This window comes from Paramacrobiotus metropolitanus, unplaced genomic scaffold (genome assembly GCF_019649055.1).
Source record: "Paramacrobiotus metropolitanus isolate TYO unplaced genomic scaffold, Prichtersi_v1.0 Parri_scaffold0000467, whole genome shotgun sequence".
Classification (NCBI taxonomy): domain Eukaryota; kingdom Metazoa; phylum Tardigrada; class Eutardigrada; order Parachela; family Macrobiotidae; genus Paramacrobiotus; species Paramacrobiotus metropolitanus.
Window position 1 is genome coordinate 1 of NW_026570687.1, and position 16165 is coordinate 16165.

The window sequence follows — 16165 nt, forward strand, 5'->3', positions numbered from 1 at the left end:
CCGCTTCTGAATGATTTGCAGTGTTGTATTTACTATTGTCCCAAAACTTTACTTACTTTTTACTTTTCGTCTGGCTATTGACGTTACTATTTACTTTACTATTTACTTTTCATAATCTTTCTTCCTTACTTTTACTTACGTTTTACTTTTTTATTGTAACCTTACTTACTTTTACTAACTTAGTAATCACTAGTAAACTAGTATTTACTATTCGTGTTTTGCGAAAAATCGCAGTACGCAACAAAAGTTTTCAGTTTTGCCATAATTATTCATTTCTTAAACATATTCCGTATCTAAAACAAATAACTGCTGTGTACTTTATTTCTCAATATGTACAAGGCGAGCTTCGCTCAACGAATATGATCAAATGAGAAATTTGTCGCCATTAACATGAGAAGGGACCGTGCACAATACACTCATAGCATTACCACGCATAATCTCCAAACTTAAACGTTGAAACAGAAAACATGTAGAGCGACTCTCGCCCGTCCTTAAAAACAACTTCTTACCAATCTCCTTTAACGTAACAATGCCGGTCTCACACCAAGTGCCAAAAGTCTCACCTGCAAAAGCGGCAAAATTACAGCGATCGTCAGTAAGCGACTTGTATTTTCCAACCTTCTCCCGGCAAGCCAGTTCGGCGGCAGCACCAGCACACTTTGAGGTCGCGTCGATGTATGAATCCGCCATCGTGTCTCTGCAGGTAACGTCCCATACTAACGGCTGTACGCGGTACCACTTCCAACGCGTGGCTCCATCCGGGCGCTTTCCATTTTCACGCATAAAACCAATGGGCTACGGATATGATTCAATGCCAGCATTACACAGCGCTCGCAATATAATATCGTTGATGCCGTTATGGCGTTCCCTTCTCCCGATGCACTTCTTGCAGGCTAGCCCATGGTATCCGTTTTCCGCAACCTCTTTACCACATCTCGCACATGAATGCTGTTCTACGATCTTAGCGCCAAGCCACAGGCCAACAGAAATGCGGAAAGTTTGATCATCCAGGAAGTTTCCGAATACTTTCGCGGGAATGGCGTTAAGCCAGGTCTCGGCGTACTTCGTGCTGACTGCTCTCAGACGTGCTTCGGCTCTTTTGTCATCACCAACATTACTCCACAAGGTGTCAACATCTTTGTATTACCGCGTTATTCCATACGCATTGGTGAACGCGTGCTAGATCCAATGGCAACTCTTCACCTGCAGACTCCAACTTCCAATTCTCGCACGCAGCGCTGACCAACTGTTCGCTGTTACCTTTGAAGATCTGAAGTGTTAGCTGACGAGTCGAATACATAAAAGCCAAAAAAGCCGAAGGAGCCAATGCTTTCGCTCGACGCACACCCAAACCTCCTTTGGCAACAGGGAGCATTGCTTATGTGTATACAAGTCCGTCCAACTTGGTATTAGTGATTTCTTCTAGGGCATCCTTGATGTGCCTATCGAACTCATCCAACAGGTCTGGCGCTTTCCAGCACGGACTGCAACGCAGCGTATACATGAGCTTCGGAATGGACAGACAGTTCCGCAAGAGGTAAAATCCGTGGTGGGCGTTAAGTAATTTCAAGCGCTCTGTAAAAATTTTCAACGCGGCAGTTTTCTGTTGTAATGAGTGGTTCATGGCCTCATCGGTTAATGGTGCACCAAGAAACGTTACCGTTTCAGGCTGCAAAACAATCGCACCGGGAGCAATTGAATGCAGCCTGTTCTTGGCCACCTCGCGTTCTTCAGCACTTCCACCAATCAGTAGCATCTCACACTTCGCAGGGTTCAGTTGGAGTCCAGCGGCGTTGCTGGCAGCGATGATTGCTGTTAGATCGTCTACTACTTCTTCAACTGTGCCTCCCAACGCACCGTCATCCAGGAAAAACACCTTGAGTTTCGACGACAAATAAAGGCAGAATAGTAGGGAAACGAGGCAGAAGAGCAGTGGTCCTAACGGATCGCCTTGTTGGATCCCCGTGGCGGATGGCACGTCCTCATCACTGCCGCTGCATGATAGCACGGACGGCGCTCCATAAGCACTCAAAACGAAGGGGTAATATTCTGGAAAATTTTCTAGAACAGACTGTAACATAACATCGCGACGGACTGTATTGAAAGCATTTCTGTAGTCGATTTTAAACAGAACTCGAAGGCCCTCGTTTTCCTCGGAAATAAAACTTCTAACGGCGTGAACTGCTGCTTCAGCACCCCCGCGTGTGCCACATCCAACTTGGACAGGAGTGAAAAGAGCCATCGCTTTCTTTCCACACCGCTTCGCGACAATCTTGGCTGCCAGTCTTCGTAGAACGTTACCCACAGCAATCGGCCGAAAACCGCCATCCTTCTTAGACCGTCCAAACCTCCTGCAGAGCCGCTAGGGAAACTGAAAACGGAACTGATAACTTCAGCGGCTGTAACAGGAGTAAACGCTGGTATGTCGCTGGCGCTAGGTGAAGGAAAAACAGTGTCCATGGGTGCATCTGGATGCTTTGAGTGTAGAACAGACAAAACTTCAGCGTCGATCTTCAGAACACTTTCCTGCGACGCCAAACGAGCAACTGCCTTGTGTACAGAACACTCGTTAATACACGCTTCAACCATACGGCGTAGGCGCTCTGCATCATCGGTCGACTGGTTACCGCCACGGGTGCGGCTTGCGGGGGTGCTGCTAGGGGAGGACCTCACTCCGCTTTCGAAATCGCGTAGCTGACGTCGAAAACGTCCGGTTAGAGTTTCTTAACGTCCGGTTAGAATAACTGCTTGTACTATGCGACAGTGTGCACACCGATTAATTTCGATTTGTGCTCAGAAATTTTTTTCAATGAAGCAGGGTTACATGGTTCTGGGCAGCGTAAAGTTACAGTACAGATACTTAATATTTTAACAAAAATTAGCAAAAGTCATTACACCGTATCCGTTGCAGTGAAGCAGCACTAGCTAATACGCCTGGTAGTCACGTAACTCGCCCACATAAACGGTTGAAGGCGTCCGCAGTACAGAAATTTTAGCGCTCCAGAAGAAAACCTGTACTGCCAAACCTGTACTGCCAAACCTATGGAAAAGAGCATGTTCAGCAGAATTCTGATGATGCCCGTCACTTTTATCTGTTGCGGACGCTTAGTAAAAAGACTGCTTTATTAATTAAAATATTCCTGTTTCGCGCCTCTTACTTTTACTTACTATTTACTTCTGAAGCCTCGGCCAGTTCTTTACTTTTACTTTATTTTTTTGCTTTTCCGTTTTGCTGCTTACTTACTTTTTACTTAATTAGTAAGAGGCAAAAACGGCTTAATAAGTAAGGTTTACTATTTACTTTTACTAAGTAAAGCAACACTAATGATTTGACATGAAATTCGAAACTGAAAAACAATGTAATTGTAAAACAGATTTTCTGTTCATGTTTTCTGTTATAAGAGAAAGGAAATTAAATGAAAAATATACTATTATTCAATAGTACAAATACGATAGTGAATAGTTATCACTTATCGATAAAAATATTTTCCACGCACTGAGCTATTCCACTGAAATTTAGATAAGTAATTCGGCGTTTTAATTCCGCCCATTTTCCCTCCAAAGTTAACTGAAACGCCACTGCACTTGGTTAAGATGCTTTTTGAGAGGGCGCATATTGGAGAAACGGTCCACAATGAGGCTTTCGGTGCACGTCAAATCTGATGCATTTAAACGTTTTGGAATTTTCTTGCAGCCACAACTCTCGAAAAGGACGTTGCCGATATGCGCCGATATATATTTGTACAATTCACCTGGCTACATAATGCCATAAAACAACACAAAAAAAGTGTTTGGGTTTTTTGAAGTAAAAATTGTCGCGCAGATACACAAATTTGGTATACCATGAAGTGTAATTGAGCCAGGCGTTTCGAGGCTTTGCGGGTACTCGTGCCGTTGCACGGAGCCCAAAATGTCGGACCAGTGTTGGGGACTGGGGAGTATTCTGTAGTCCATTGTAGTCCGTGCTTGTGACTTGCGATCGGTATCCTGAAGGAGTAAAGAAATTACTTTAGAGGAAGCCGGCCGGCATTTAATCTGGTTGCTTGCCCTTTAGGTCATAATAGCTCGTACATATAAATTAATTATTGCTGTAAGACGGAAGTGAAACTACAAGTCCGTCTTAACGAGTAATATTGTAACGTATAAAGTTGCCTTGTCTAATTTCATCAGCAGTACTGCAGTAGTACCAACTACCAAGGCCGGAGAAGCAGCCAGGAGAGCGGAAGAAGAAGAAACGCCGCAAGTACGAATAGTGAGTACGATTTTGTGCCTTGAGCTAGCTTTTGAGACTTTTACGCGAAGCAGGCTTGCGGTTAAAGGATGCTACTGGAGAACGACGCTTTTACGAGTATCTGATATGCAGCGTTTTATACAGCATTGAAATACAGCGGGGAAATGCGTTGTCCGTTACATCGACCGTTCCACGTTCGGGCGGTCCTAATGCTGTTAACTGTGTTTTCTACAGTGTCCTAATGCTGTTAACTGTGTTTTCTACAGTAATGTTTCTAAACACGATGCTTAGAACACTGCCTGCTAAATAAGCTAATAAAAAGGAATAAACTGCAACGTATTCCAGTAGTACAGATTATATACTGACATTCAACGAACTCGTTGCGTTCCGTTTCATAATCAGGTTAGCGATAGCAGTATTATTGGTAGCGTTTGCCTTCGATCCCGTTGTAATTACGGAAATAAATAAGTTCAGCTTATAAGTTTCCGTCATTTAATTCAACGGGAGTGTAGGGAAATTCGTCTGATGCCGTCGCAAACACGCCACAATTAACCGTCAAACCAACTATACCAGGTAAACTGAGGGCATCGGCCGCGTTTACATTACGAGTGTCCATCGCTCGAATTGTAAATCAATAGGTGTAATGCAGTTATAAATGCCACTATCGATGTCGCGTGCGCGAACAAAGCCTGATATCAATATACACGTCATGATTATTTACACTGCCCTAGAACTTTGGTTTCACGGAACGCCGGTTCTCCTAACCACGGTCAAAAACTACGCAAGCGCAAGGCGGTTGTTGCATCTATCCGTTCAATGGAATAATACAAACCACCTCAACATTTTATCTATACATTCATACAATCTTACCGTCGCAAGGCGTAATTCCGTGGGTTATTATGGAAAAATCAACGCGTGGTCGGTTAAAGTCCAGCTTGGTCTTGGAAATGAATCTTGTTTTCCATAGTATTTACGCTGAATTTTAATTGTCCCTAGAATTGCCAGGTTTGAAAACTCTCTTTGTCGTTTTAAGTACTGTACCCTAACCCTGCACTTGAAGGAAATTTGTACGCTATGAGCGACACGGTGCTGTATAGCCGGATAAATGGGCTCGTACAGGTGCGTTTTGCTGCACTGTACAAATTTCCTTCAAGTGCAGGGTTAGGATACAGTATAGGAAAGCCTGAATCTCCATGGATTAGAATACGAGGTCATCCAGAAATTTCGTAAGGACCATAGCAAGAAGTGAGAGGCAAAAAAATTTACGGCACCTTACATTTAACATACTTAGAATGTCAACCACCGTGGGGAACGGGTGAGATTTTTATCTTAAGTTATCTTCCTGAGATTTCGGGACGATTCCAGACAAAGTATTGTTTTACTGAAGTGCTTAGTGCTTACAGTACTTGAGAAGCCTGACAACAACATTGCGAAGAAGTCTGTAATTTAAGTACGAGGCAAGCGGCAACTCTTTCCCATCGCTTTAGTAAATTACTCTTTCTATTTTACCCGTATGCAGGCTCACGTGATACTTGATTTCAACCGTTTCACGTCTAAACCGGTTTGCAGCTATCGTTGATTGCGCAACTGATAACGAGTACAGAGAAGAGCACGGCAGGTGAGATTTTATCGCCGGCTCAGTAAGCTAACCGGTTTAGACGTGAAACGGCTGAAATCAAGTATCACGTGAGCGCCTGCATACGGGTCAAATGCAGCAGGGAAAGTGAGGTAATTTACTAAAGCGATGGGAAAGAGTTGCCGCTTGCCTCGTACTGTAAGTATGACATTTAAAGTAAGGAAAACAGTAACCATGGATCTGGGACAATATGCATTAATGTAGTTTGTACTGTACGTCGAGCGTACGCTATTTGATTTTTGCGATAGCATAATACTTAGTGAGTGAGCGACTGCCCCGTGAGCAAAATCTGTAGGTGAGTGAGTGGCTCGTGGTAGCTCGGTCCGAGCTACCACGATTGTCCAGTGAAGAAAATCTGTAGGTGAGTGAGTGGCCGAGATACCATGACTCATGAGCAAAAATCTCTATAGACGAGTGAGTGGACTAGCAACCACAACTGTCTCGGCTACCAACACTGTCCCGTGAGCAAAATCTGTAGGTGAGTAAGTGACCAAGCTACCACCACAGTCCGGTACACGACTACTGTCGTTAACACTACTGTCGTATCTCGTAACACGTCCATAAATTCAAGCCTGACCTTTCCAATACACATTTGCCGAGCTCGGAGCGCGAGGCTTACCTTGTACTCGTATATCTGTAGTGACTTGACGATGTCGATTTCTCGCACTTGCACGTACAACAGGTGCCACGCTCCATCTGCTTAATGTAGGGAGTTTATGACGCATTAGATTTAGCGCTACTACATATTTCGGTAAAGGCGGAAGTAATATTATTAAGTTAACAATGTGCTTTGCAGAAAGGCTTCCGTTCCAGTTACAGCACAAGTAAACTGCACCTCGGAATACAACTGGGGTATCTACCGGCTGGCCCACAAAAATGGCGGTCTCCGTTTTTGTTTTGCTGTGCGCGAACCACCTGTCGTAAAACAAAGTTTTACATTTGATCGATTACAAATTTTATTAGATACTTAAGGCAAAAAAAAAGCGAAAAGTTGCGACACGCTCGTGGTTGACTAGCGCGAAAAACTGTACCATCTGCAGTTGTGCGGAAATGTATTGCGACCTAGCTTTTGAACTCCAGAATTTTGTGTCATATACTATCCATACGCACTATTTCAATTTTTACAACTGTTTCATGTAGAGAAGAACATTCTCTATCGAAAAAAAGCGATTTCCACAGTGTACGCAATGGCCAATGGCGGAGCAATGTACTCGATTCACTTTTTGAAAAAATGCCGCTTTTTTGTTCAATTTTTGAGCAGTTTTATTAAAATTTTTTGCTGCATGACAGGCTGCAACCAAATCTGTCGATTTGGCTGTTATATATAGCTAAGGTATCCTTTTACATATCCTTTACAACTCACTCGGTATAAAGATCTAAAAATTGCATCTCACAAAAATAAATTTCAGTACTATGTCGTATAATTATATTATTATGTCGTATATATTGTCAGGCTTTGTTCGCGCACGCAACGTCGACGGTAGCATTTAACTGCATTACGCGGTCCTTAATTTCAAATTCGAGCGACTGGCACTACTGGCACGCGACTTTGAGCGACTGGCACGCGACGTAATGTAAATTGTAAAGCGATGGTAAACGCGGCCGATGGCCATCAGTTACCTGATACAAGGGTGACGTTTGACGGTTATCTGCGGCGTGTCTGCGTCGGCATCCGACGAGCTTCCCTTTGTTAGTGCAGCGCTCGCAGCGGAACGGTCAGCTTAGTCGTTTCCTCCATTTCCAAAGGATTACCGGCAGACGCTACCAATAGTAATTCTATCACTAACATATTTATGAAACTTTATAATCATGTTAGCGATAGCAGTGCCATTGGTATCGTTTCTAGTAAGTATATTATAAATCAGTATAACTTTGGTATCGCGAAAACCTAATCACTCTAACCGCGGTCAACACGCGAGCGCAAGGCAATTGTTACATCTACCCGTTCAGTGTAATAAGACAAACCAAGTCAGCATTTTATACTCGTATACAGTAATTTCTCGCACTTGGATAACAAGTGCCATGCTCCAGCTGCTTGCCATGTGAAGTTCATGACACAGTAGCGCTACTACTTTGGTAATAGGCGGAAGTAACATTAAAGTACACGTTAACAATGTGCAATGTAAAAATGACTTCCATTCCAAGAATAGCATAAGCAAAGTTGTTCCAGCTTTGCAATCAAGAAGGAAGTGTTTCTGTTATAAATTGATCTTTTCTAGTACGTACTAAGTTTGTACTTGTAGAGTGGCGCGAACATGTGCGCGTCGTCAGCTGATAGTTTTTTCATTGTGCTTTGTGCGAGCATTGACAATTATTAATGAGAATATTAAATTTTAGCTCCTGCCTCGGTAAAAATATTCGGTAAACGTGTGATCAAAGAAGGATTCTGTGCGCAACATTTGGGTAGAGAGCGATCGTTTAACGGAATTGACCCCGGTATATACGGTACCAAATTCGTAGACATGATCCATTTTCGCGCACTCCCCAGCATGTTTTTACATTTTTTAATGACGACATGTAGTCAGATGATTTTGTACTACAGCGGCGAGGATTAGGAAACCATTTGTGCACGTAACATCCGGTTGATGAGTTGCTGCTGTAAGAGAATCAGAAAAAGTTTTAATGTATTCAGGGTATACGGTACCCACAGTCTCAATATGAACCGTTCTTCTTCAAATTTTGCATGAAAACTCATATTATGAACAGGAAGACCATTCTTACACCGAAGCAGAGTCCCAATAACCTTTCCAACTTTTAAAAAGCATGTTTAAAACTTGAAAAACGGTCTAGACAGTGGATCGTGTAAGACAACCTTCACGATTATGTGCCCTTTCATGCCAAATTCCACTGACCAGCTACGTTCTATAAAGAGTTTTCCCGGCATCGCTTGTCCATAAGACTCAAAGAGGGATGCAGTTTGTTATCGGCCATCTGTTGGAAACGGAAAGCACAGAGCACAGCAGAAGTGTTTCTGTTATAACCTGTGCTGTTCTTTTTTACTTTTAGTCTCTCTCTGTCTTCACGAGTAGCGGAAGTACAGAGTACGTGCGCTTACTCGCTTACCGCTGATTATACCGTATACCGGTCTACAGATTTGTACTTCGACTTTTCTCAAAACGTTCGTCATGTATTCGGCGCAAACTTTTCAACAGCCGCCGGTTTTACCCGTGCATAAATGCAGCGGAGCAGTTGACCTTTCTTATTTGGCTGAACGATCTTTAGGATCACCAGGCCTTCAGAATAAAGTCAATCCCCAGAATACCTAACGAATGCACAGGAATTTTAAGCATACATAGAAGAAATAGGTGGCATTCTTAGAATAGTACGAAATCGGCCATACTCCATACTTAAAAAAAACAGTTTTGCGGTTTGGAGCTTAACTTGTGGCATTTGCACCGTGTGGCAGTGTGCAGTACATACGTCTGCTTTCAGCAATTCTGTTGCGATATACAGTACGTTGCTCACAAGTCACAACATTAGTTCCCAAGATACGAGTAGCATTACGTTCTTAATCACAAGCATTTTCTGTTTGTGATGAGATCACGTAGAAACCACTTTTCCCAAACGCTGTCTTTTGCCCGATAGGGAAACTCTCCCGCAGGATACTCAAAAACTAAAAAAGTGAAAAAAAGCAGAAAAGGACCAAAAGTCACAGAGTAAGCGGCAATGAAATTGCGTTACAGTATGTTACAAGCGTACGAGTATCTGTACAGGTAGAAGTGTTATACTTCTAACTGTAAATATGTTTATATACTCGTAGATATATTGATTTTAGAGTCAGGCATACTACAAAAATAAACTAAGCAATTGTGTTGTTGCCGGCTTATTGGAGGGTATGATTAGTGCAGCTGCAAATCGGAGGTGGGATTTTGTTGTCATCCAGCCCCGACATTAACAGCACATAGCCCGCAATCGTGGTGAGTACCTGAAACACAGTAACTAACCTTCAGTGAGTAAACTGCGTGCATTAAGGTGATAGTTGAGTCGTATGTGTATGCTACAGTCCATTTCCTAATTTTTGGTTCAGAGGTGAAAACAAGTGCTTACCGCCAGGATAGCCACGCGATCGACAGGTATACCGGCCAGGGTGAGCTTCTCCCTTAGATGTTTGTAACGCTTACATGGAGTTCCAGTTGACAGTTAGGTCGGCCAGCTTCCTTGCAGTCTAAACTGACTTCACGAATGTTCCGCAACACATCATCTTCCTGCAGAAACACATCATGCACTGCAGAAACTAAAAAATTGCAAACCAGCCAGTCTGTCCACGGTTCAGACATTTGGTGATAAAACCAGCGCACAGTGTACAAAGCGAGCTCCGTGGGCAGAAAACCAATGGTACGTTGTGAATTTAAACAGAGGAGCGCTTTTTGGCGCAATATCGCTCAAGCAAAGCGTTTTTTTAATCTCGCATTTAATACGAGTGTAATGTACATTTGCGTATACCGGTAACTGGCGACATGACGATAGATACAGCGTACCGCTTCTACGGCAAATAGAATCCCAATGAACTGCGTGCTGAGGATGATGAACACGCAGTTTATGGCCAGAACATCATAATCATCGGGTGAAATGTTGAGCACCCCGGATTTTAGAACGGAGTTGACATAGATAATAATATCGAAGAAAATATCCACGAAAGCCGCAGCCGATGTATAAGTAAAGCAGGAATTAAACTGCCCGACGAGCGCCGTCATGTCCCGATGGACCGGGAGATACTCCACAACTTCCTCAACGGTTCGGCTTTGCGCAAGGGATCGCGCCAAACCACGGAAGCCGATAGCGAAAAGTAATGTGTAGATGGTGATGTAGCACTGTACAACGCCAAACCCCATGCGTTGCAGATCGATCGCCACCGCTCGCACGTAGAACGCCGCATGCCAGGAAGACGAGCCGGAGAGGTTGAAAAACCGCTCAGCGAAGGTATCCAGCGGTGCGGACGCGGATGCTGGAAATGCACAATCAGCTATGGATGGTGGTGATGCATCTGTGCGGGTATTACTGCTATCCTCTGCCGTTCGTACCGTCCCTGTTCCGGCGACCCTACCATCTAGTCTTTGCCGTAATGTGCATGATCTTTGGAATTCAGTGGTTGTGTACGTTTTCCCAGTATCCCCTGTTTAATCTTACCGGCATCACTGGCACCTCCACTAAACTGCTCGTGACCCCGAAATATCTGTTTCCCTTTGCACAGGCACTGGCTGCTATCCAGATCTGGCGATTCCGCCGTGAGCTGGACATCATGGGACGAAAGCTGACCACTATTCTAGCCAGGCTGATAACCGCCGGCAACATGTGCTTCCTGGTTTCCTTAAATATCGTTATTTTTATCTTCACACCCCCGTTTCAGTCATGATTGTCGCCACGCATGCCCGGGAGTACAGCGTGTGCACTTTCGCTGCGCGTGCCGGTGTAGCCATTGGGTTGGAATGTGGGATGAGCTAATCCATACAGAAATGCCTAATTAATTAATTTGGTTGATGGTCAAATAGCATTATTTATATCGCAAGGAAGAAGTACAGAGGAGTTCCAACAAGCAGATAAAAAATCTAAACGTGCCTCACATAGGTATGCGTGCGTCTGTAGCAGGCGTCACAGACACATGCATCTCACTTTTCCAAGCTTCATCAATGATCTAATTATTTTCTGAATATTTTTTAAGAAAATCGAGACACATTCATTCTCTTAGTATGACAAGACAGCACATTAGAAGAGAGGTCAACACTCTTAAAACATTTACATAACCATAAAACCCTACATTAGCGAGTAAAGCTCTCTAACGTCGAAGAACTGACATCATAAAGTTGACCTTTAAACACTCATGCATGAATTCACCGAGTACCTTCAGTCACGCCCCGCAGACGTTCACGTCAGCAGCAAAACAGGTACCCAAATGACTGGCAGTATCTACTGGTTGCGGCTAGTCAACCTGTGTCGAATGATAGCACAATACTTCGGTGATCTTTTCTGTGGTGCTCCAGTATGGAAGAAAGAATGATAAAGGCGGTAGTAGATTCGAAGACAATGATGTTGTTGTTACGTTGTAGCTGTTAAATGACACTGTTTTGTTTGGTTGTGCAGTAGTAGTAGCAGCAGGAGTAATGGTGTCTGGCGAACGGTCGGCCACATTTTAAGGGTTATTTTCTCTTTCGATTGATCGCGCGCGGTATGCGAATCAGCTTGCACATTCTCATCTACTGTAGTTCACGAAATGTTTACAGGAAAAAGCGTTTTCCCTTACGCTTTATGTACCGTGTTACCAGCTGGCAAATTATAGCACCGTGATGTCACAGCTGTCAAAGCTACTAATCCCCGATGTCTCAGTAAATGAAAATTTCTGGATTTTTCGCTACATTACTGTCAAACACGTCTCATGCCTGTTAAGTACTCTGTACTTGTATAGCCGATATTTTCAGGAAATACCCTTAACTCGCCTGTTCGCCAATTGCTGATGTAATTGTCTTTGTTGCTTGGTACTCTTTTTTATGCAAACAGACTATTCCCTCTTGGCGATCTGCCAGACATGTTAGCGCGGGATCGCAACTGGTGTGTAAGTCCCGAACAAACAGATATGCAAATAAAACAGTGCACTTTCGTTTCTGTGGTAAAGCGACTGTTAACTCAGGCAGCTATTCTTTATCGAAATATTTCCTACATCTGCAGTACTCCACATGATACAGGAAAAATGGATTTATTCAGGCAATAGCCAGTTAACATGGCAATAAGCCAGCGCTGATAGACACTAAAAAAGATTTCACGTTAAAGAAAAAACAGGAAAAGTTACTAACAATGTTACACGTTTGTGGTCCCTTTCGAGAGAAAAAATGAAAATTTATTCATGTGAAATCTGCAGCTCGGAACTTCGGGTGCATAGTGGTTAGTTAATTTGGCCGTAATTTCTAACGCATTAACACAGCGACAGGCACAAATGCACGGGTTTCGTCAAAATCCATACTTTTAGCATTTTTTTCCGATTTGAATGAATCTGATAAAGCGGGCGTTTATTACGGGGGGAGGGGGCGTATAATATTTAAAAATTCAAATGAATATCGCGCTCTGACACTCCAGGTTTAACGAGAATAATATCATAATCGAGCGGGCGAGCGAAGCGAGCCCGCGTTTTTTTCAATATAAGCACTTTGAGGTTTTAAGACACGGCGACCTTGACCTTCAGGTTCCTCACACCCCGAAACTGCGGTTCTAAGACACGGCGACCCTGACCATTGGGTCGCCGTGTGACCTTTAGTAACCTTTGTGACCTTTAGGTTCCCGACACCCCGAAACTGCGGTTCTAAGACACGGCGACCCTGACCTTTGGGTCGCCGTGTGACCTTTAGTGACCTTTTTGACTTTTAGGTTCCCGACACCCCGAAACTGCGGTTCTAAGACACGGCGACCCTGACCTTTGGGTCGCCGTGTGACCTTTAGTGACCTTTGTGACTTTTAGGTTCCCGACACCACGAAACTGCGGTTCTAAGACACGGCGAACCTGACCTTTGGGTCGCCGTGTGACTCTTTGACCTTTAGGTTCCCGAGGCTTAAAGCTGTTCTTAAGACTGGGCGATCGTAAACGTTGGGTCGGAATCCAAAGTTTTGATCTTTCTTATATTTACGGGATTTAACAACAGTTCAAAAACTTAGCCCCAATCTGAATTTAGAAATAAGATTTTTAAATATTTCGAAAGAATTGTGAATGTTGTAAAATATCTCGACACTATTCTGAACGGTGTAAAAAAATCTAAATCATTTTTGATAACATTTTTGAATACGTTTAAGTATGTTAAAACGTTTTTAGATATTACGATTAAATATTTATAGATATGTCGAAATTTGTTTAAATACGTTTAAATATCTTTATTGTGTCCTCTGATGTTTAGAACAGACTTCATTGTCCTAAACACTTTCAAACATTTTTGAACTTTTAATTTAAATGGTTATATCTCCAAAATCTAACCATTAAATATTTACATACTTTCCCGTTTATGTGTTCAAAGTTTGTCGTGCAGCAATTGCATTATTTCTCAGGTCGCCAATTACGATAGAAAATTGGGCTGGCCAAAGTTTTTAAGTACGTGAAGCAAACGATTTCTCGGTTACTGTGATTTTACTTGTCAAAACAACAACATTTACCAAAGTATTCAACCTCTTGGTCTGAATGTTTGGTTTGATGCTTGGCTTGAAAACGTTGGTATTTCGTTTGTACACTAGAAAACATGGTACCTGGCAGCTTTTTGTATCATTTTAATATGAAGCGTGTATATGGCGATATATTCCAGATAAAGATCAGTATATTGAAACAGGTTTCCTCCGATGATAATTCAGTAAAAATCTTTGCTAAAGTGAACAGGATCTACGTGGAACTGGCCTTTTGCCTCAAGCTTTCGGGTTGCTACTTCAAATCGCGAAGTTAGAAATACTACAGTTTGTGGAGAGCTCCTGGTCTCAGTGCACATGGTACGGAATCTTGTTCGGTGATAACCACGAAGCACTGTTAGTATCCTGGCAACGACTAGGTTATAACAGGGACCCGGAAGCCCAAACGGAAATCATCTTAGTCGACAATTTGTTCTTACAAATTTACGAAATGGGTACTAAATTAATTTTCTGAACTTTCTAATAAATCATAAATTTTTTAAGATCATTTTGCCTGCAATTTCTAAAATACAGCGTGGTAGCGCCAAGTTGAAGACACTTAATTTTTATTTTATTGTAATTTAGCTAATTACAATTTTGTTTCCAAATATGCTCGTACTGATAGCCGTTAGCTTTGATTACACAACGAATACGAGATTTCCACGATCTGAGTGCATTTCGAATTTTAACAATTGAAAAGGTCTTCCACTTGCGGCGCGCGACACGTGCCAGTTGCCTGTGATCGCGCGCGTCGCAGCACTTCAAAATTCGCTTAAAATCGAGTTGACCGCGTAGTCCATCGGCGCAGCATCTGGGAATTCGCCAGCCATTCTTCTTTCGGAATGTACTTCACTTTCTCTGCTTTCAGCCACTGGACAGTTTCTTTGGCCACATGGGAAGGGGCACTGTCCATGTGCAGGACCACTTTCTTGGCGTCCGATCCGTATAGCCGCGGTACGTCTTTTCGGATCATTGGCTTCAGGACGAGGTCGATAAATACCTTGTGATCAACTTTGGTCTCAGGGGGAACGACGTACATTGCGGTTTGACCGCGCCAAGAGATCCCCATCGCGAGCATCACTTTTTTGGGCCAGTTTTTGCGTGGCAGCTTTTGCCAACTTTCAGGAACGACAACATTTTTGCGCTTGTAGTAGAAGTCTGTCTGCCCGGATAAATCATCAGTAGTAATCCACATCTCGTCCATTGTTAAAAGAAATTTCAGTTTTCGTCGCGATAAATACCTCAAAAACGTCTTGGCGCGATGGGCCCGTTGTACAGCTTGGGTCGCCGATAGCGCGTGGACCTTCTTCTTTTTCGTCAACTTCGCTTCCAGATTCTTGACCAAAATTTTTTTCACGGATACATGAGAGATTCGTAAACGTCGGGCGATCTCTCGAATAGACGGGGGATTCGGAGAATCTATTAATTTTTCCACTTTGCGGATGATCTTCGGAATGCATACTGTAGGCTTGTTCTGCGCAGGCAATTTACGCGTCTCCGGTGGGCTTCCACTCAACACCAACTGATGTTTCTTTATAATCCGTTCAACTGTACTCTTACTGAGCGGTCTCCCAAGCTCAGATAATTTTTCCACAATTTTCCGAATAGACAATCCACTGGCATGTAGAGAAACCACTACAGCCTTACTTTCAGAATTAGTTTCTCGAGGCATTTCTCAACATTTCAACGAAAGCTAAATTTTATTGCACTGGAAATGAAATTCGCTGCAACTTTGCAAGTGGCAGTATGACAGCAGACTACAGGGAAATAATCAGATCAGTATTAATTGCGCTGTCTTCAACTTGGCGCTACCACGCTGTACATGAAATATTTTGAATTAAAAAAATTTCAAAATATTTCATATTTTAGTTTCTTCAAAATTCTTTCTGAAATTATACTTTTACGTTTTTAATAATTTATGACAATTTTTTCAAGTAATTTGCTGTGCATTCGAATTAAGTTCCAGTTCAAAATCCGATTTGCATTAAATTTGTTTGTTAGTTATATATCTGCTGATACACAGATAAATTCGAAACCCGCTTCTAAAGTGTTCTCTAAATGTTTCCTGCATGGTTTTATTATACCTGAAATCAAGGTTATATATTGCATAACATCTTGAAAACGTATTCTTGTGAGCTATCGAAGAATGCAGTGGAACACTGATGACA

The 16165-nt window shown here is 42.8% G+C and overlaps 2 protein-coding genes across 2 annotated transcripts; both read right to left on the reverse strand.

The window, feature by feature from the left end:
* Window positions 1–9457: 9457 nt before the first annotated feature.
* LOC129602439 (uncharacterized) lies at window positions 9458–11101 on the reverse strand. Its single transcript, XM_055501455.1, has 4 exons — window positions 10995–11101; window positions 10346–10914; window positions 9915–10072; window positions 9458–9792 (listed from the first exon to the last, which is right to left on the reverse strand). The coding sequence occupies exons 2-3, from the start codon at window positions 10697–10699 to the stop codon at window positions 9968–9970; spliced, it is 459 nt and encodes a 152-aa protein (XP_055357430.1). The 5' UTR covers window positions 10700–10914; window positions 10995–11101; the 3' UTR covers window positions 9458–9792; window positions 9915–9967.
* A 3668-nt stretch (window positions 11102–14769) lies between these two features.
* LOC129602440 (uncharacterized) lies at window positions 14770–15590 on the reverse strand. The gene is made up of 2 exons (XM_055501456.1): window positions 15239–15590; window positions 14770–15159 (listed from the first exon to the last, which is right to left on the reverse strand). Exons 1-2 carry the CDS (start codon window positions 15455–15457, stop codon window positions 14770–14772), a joined length of 609 nt encoding a protein of 202 aa, XP_055357431.1. The 5' UTR covers window positions 15458–15590.
* Window positions 15591–16165: the final 575 nt, after the last annotated feature.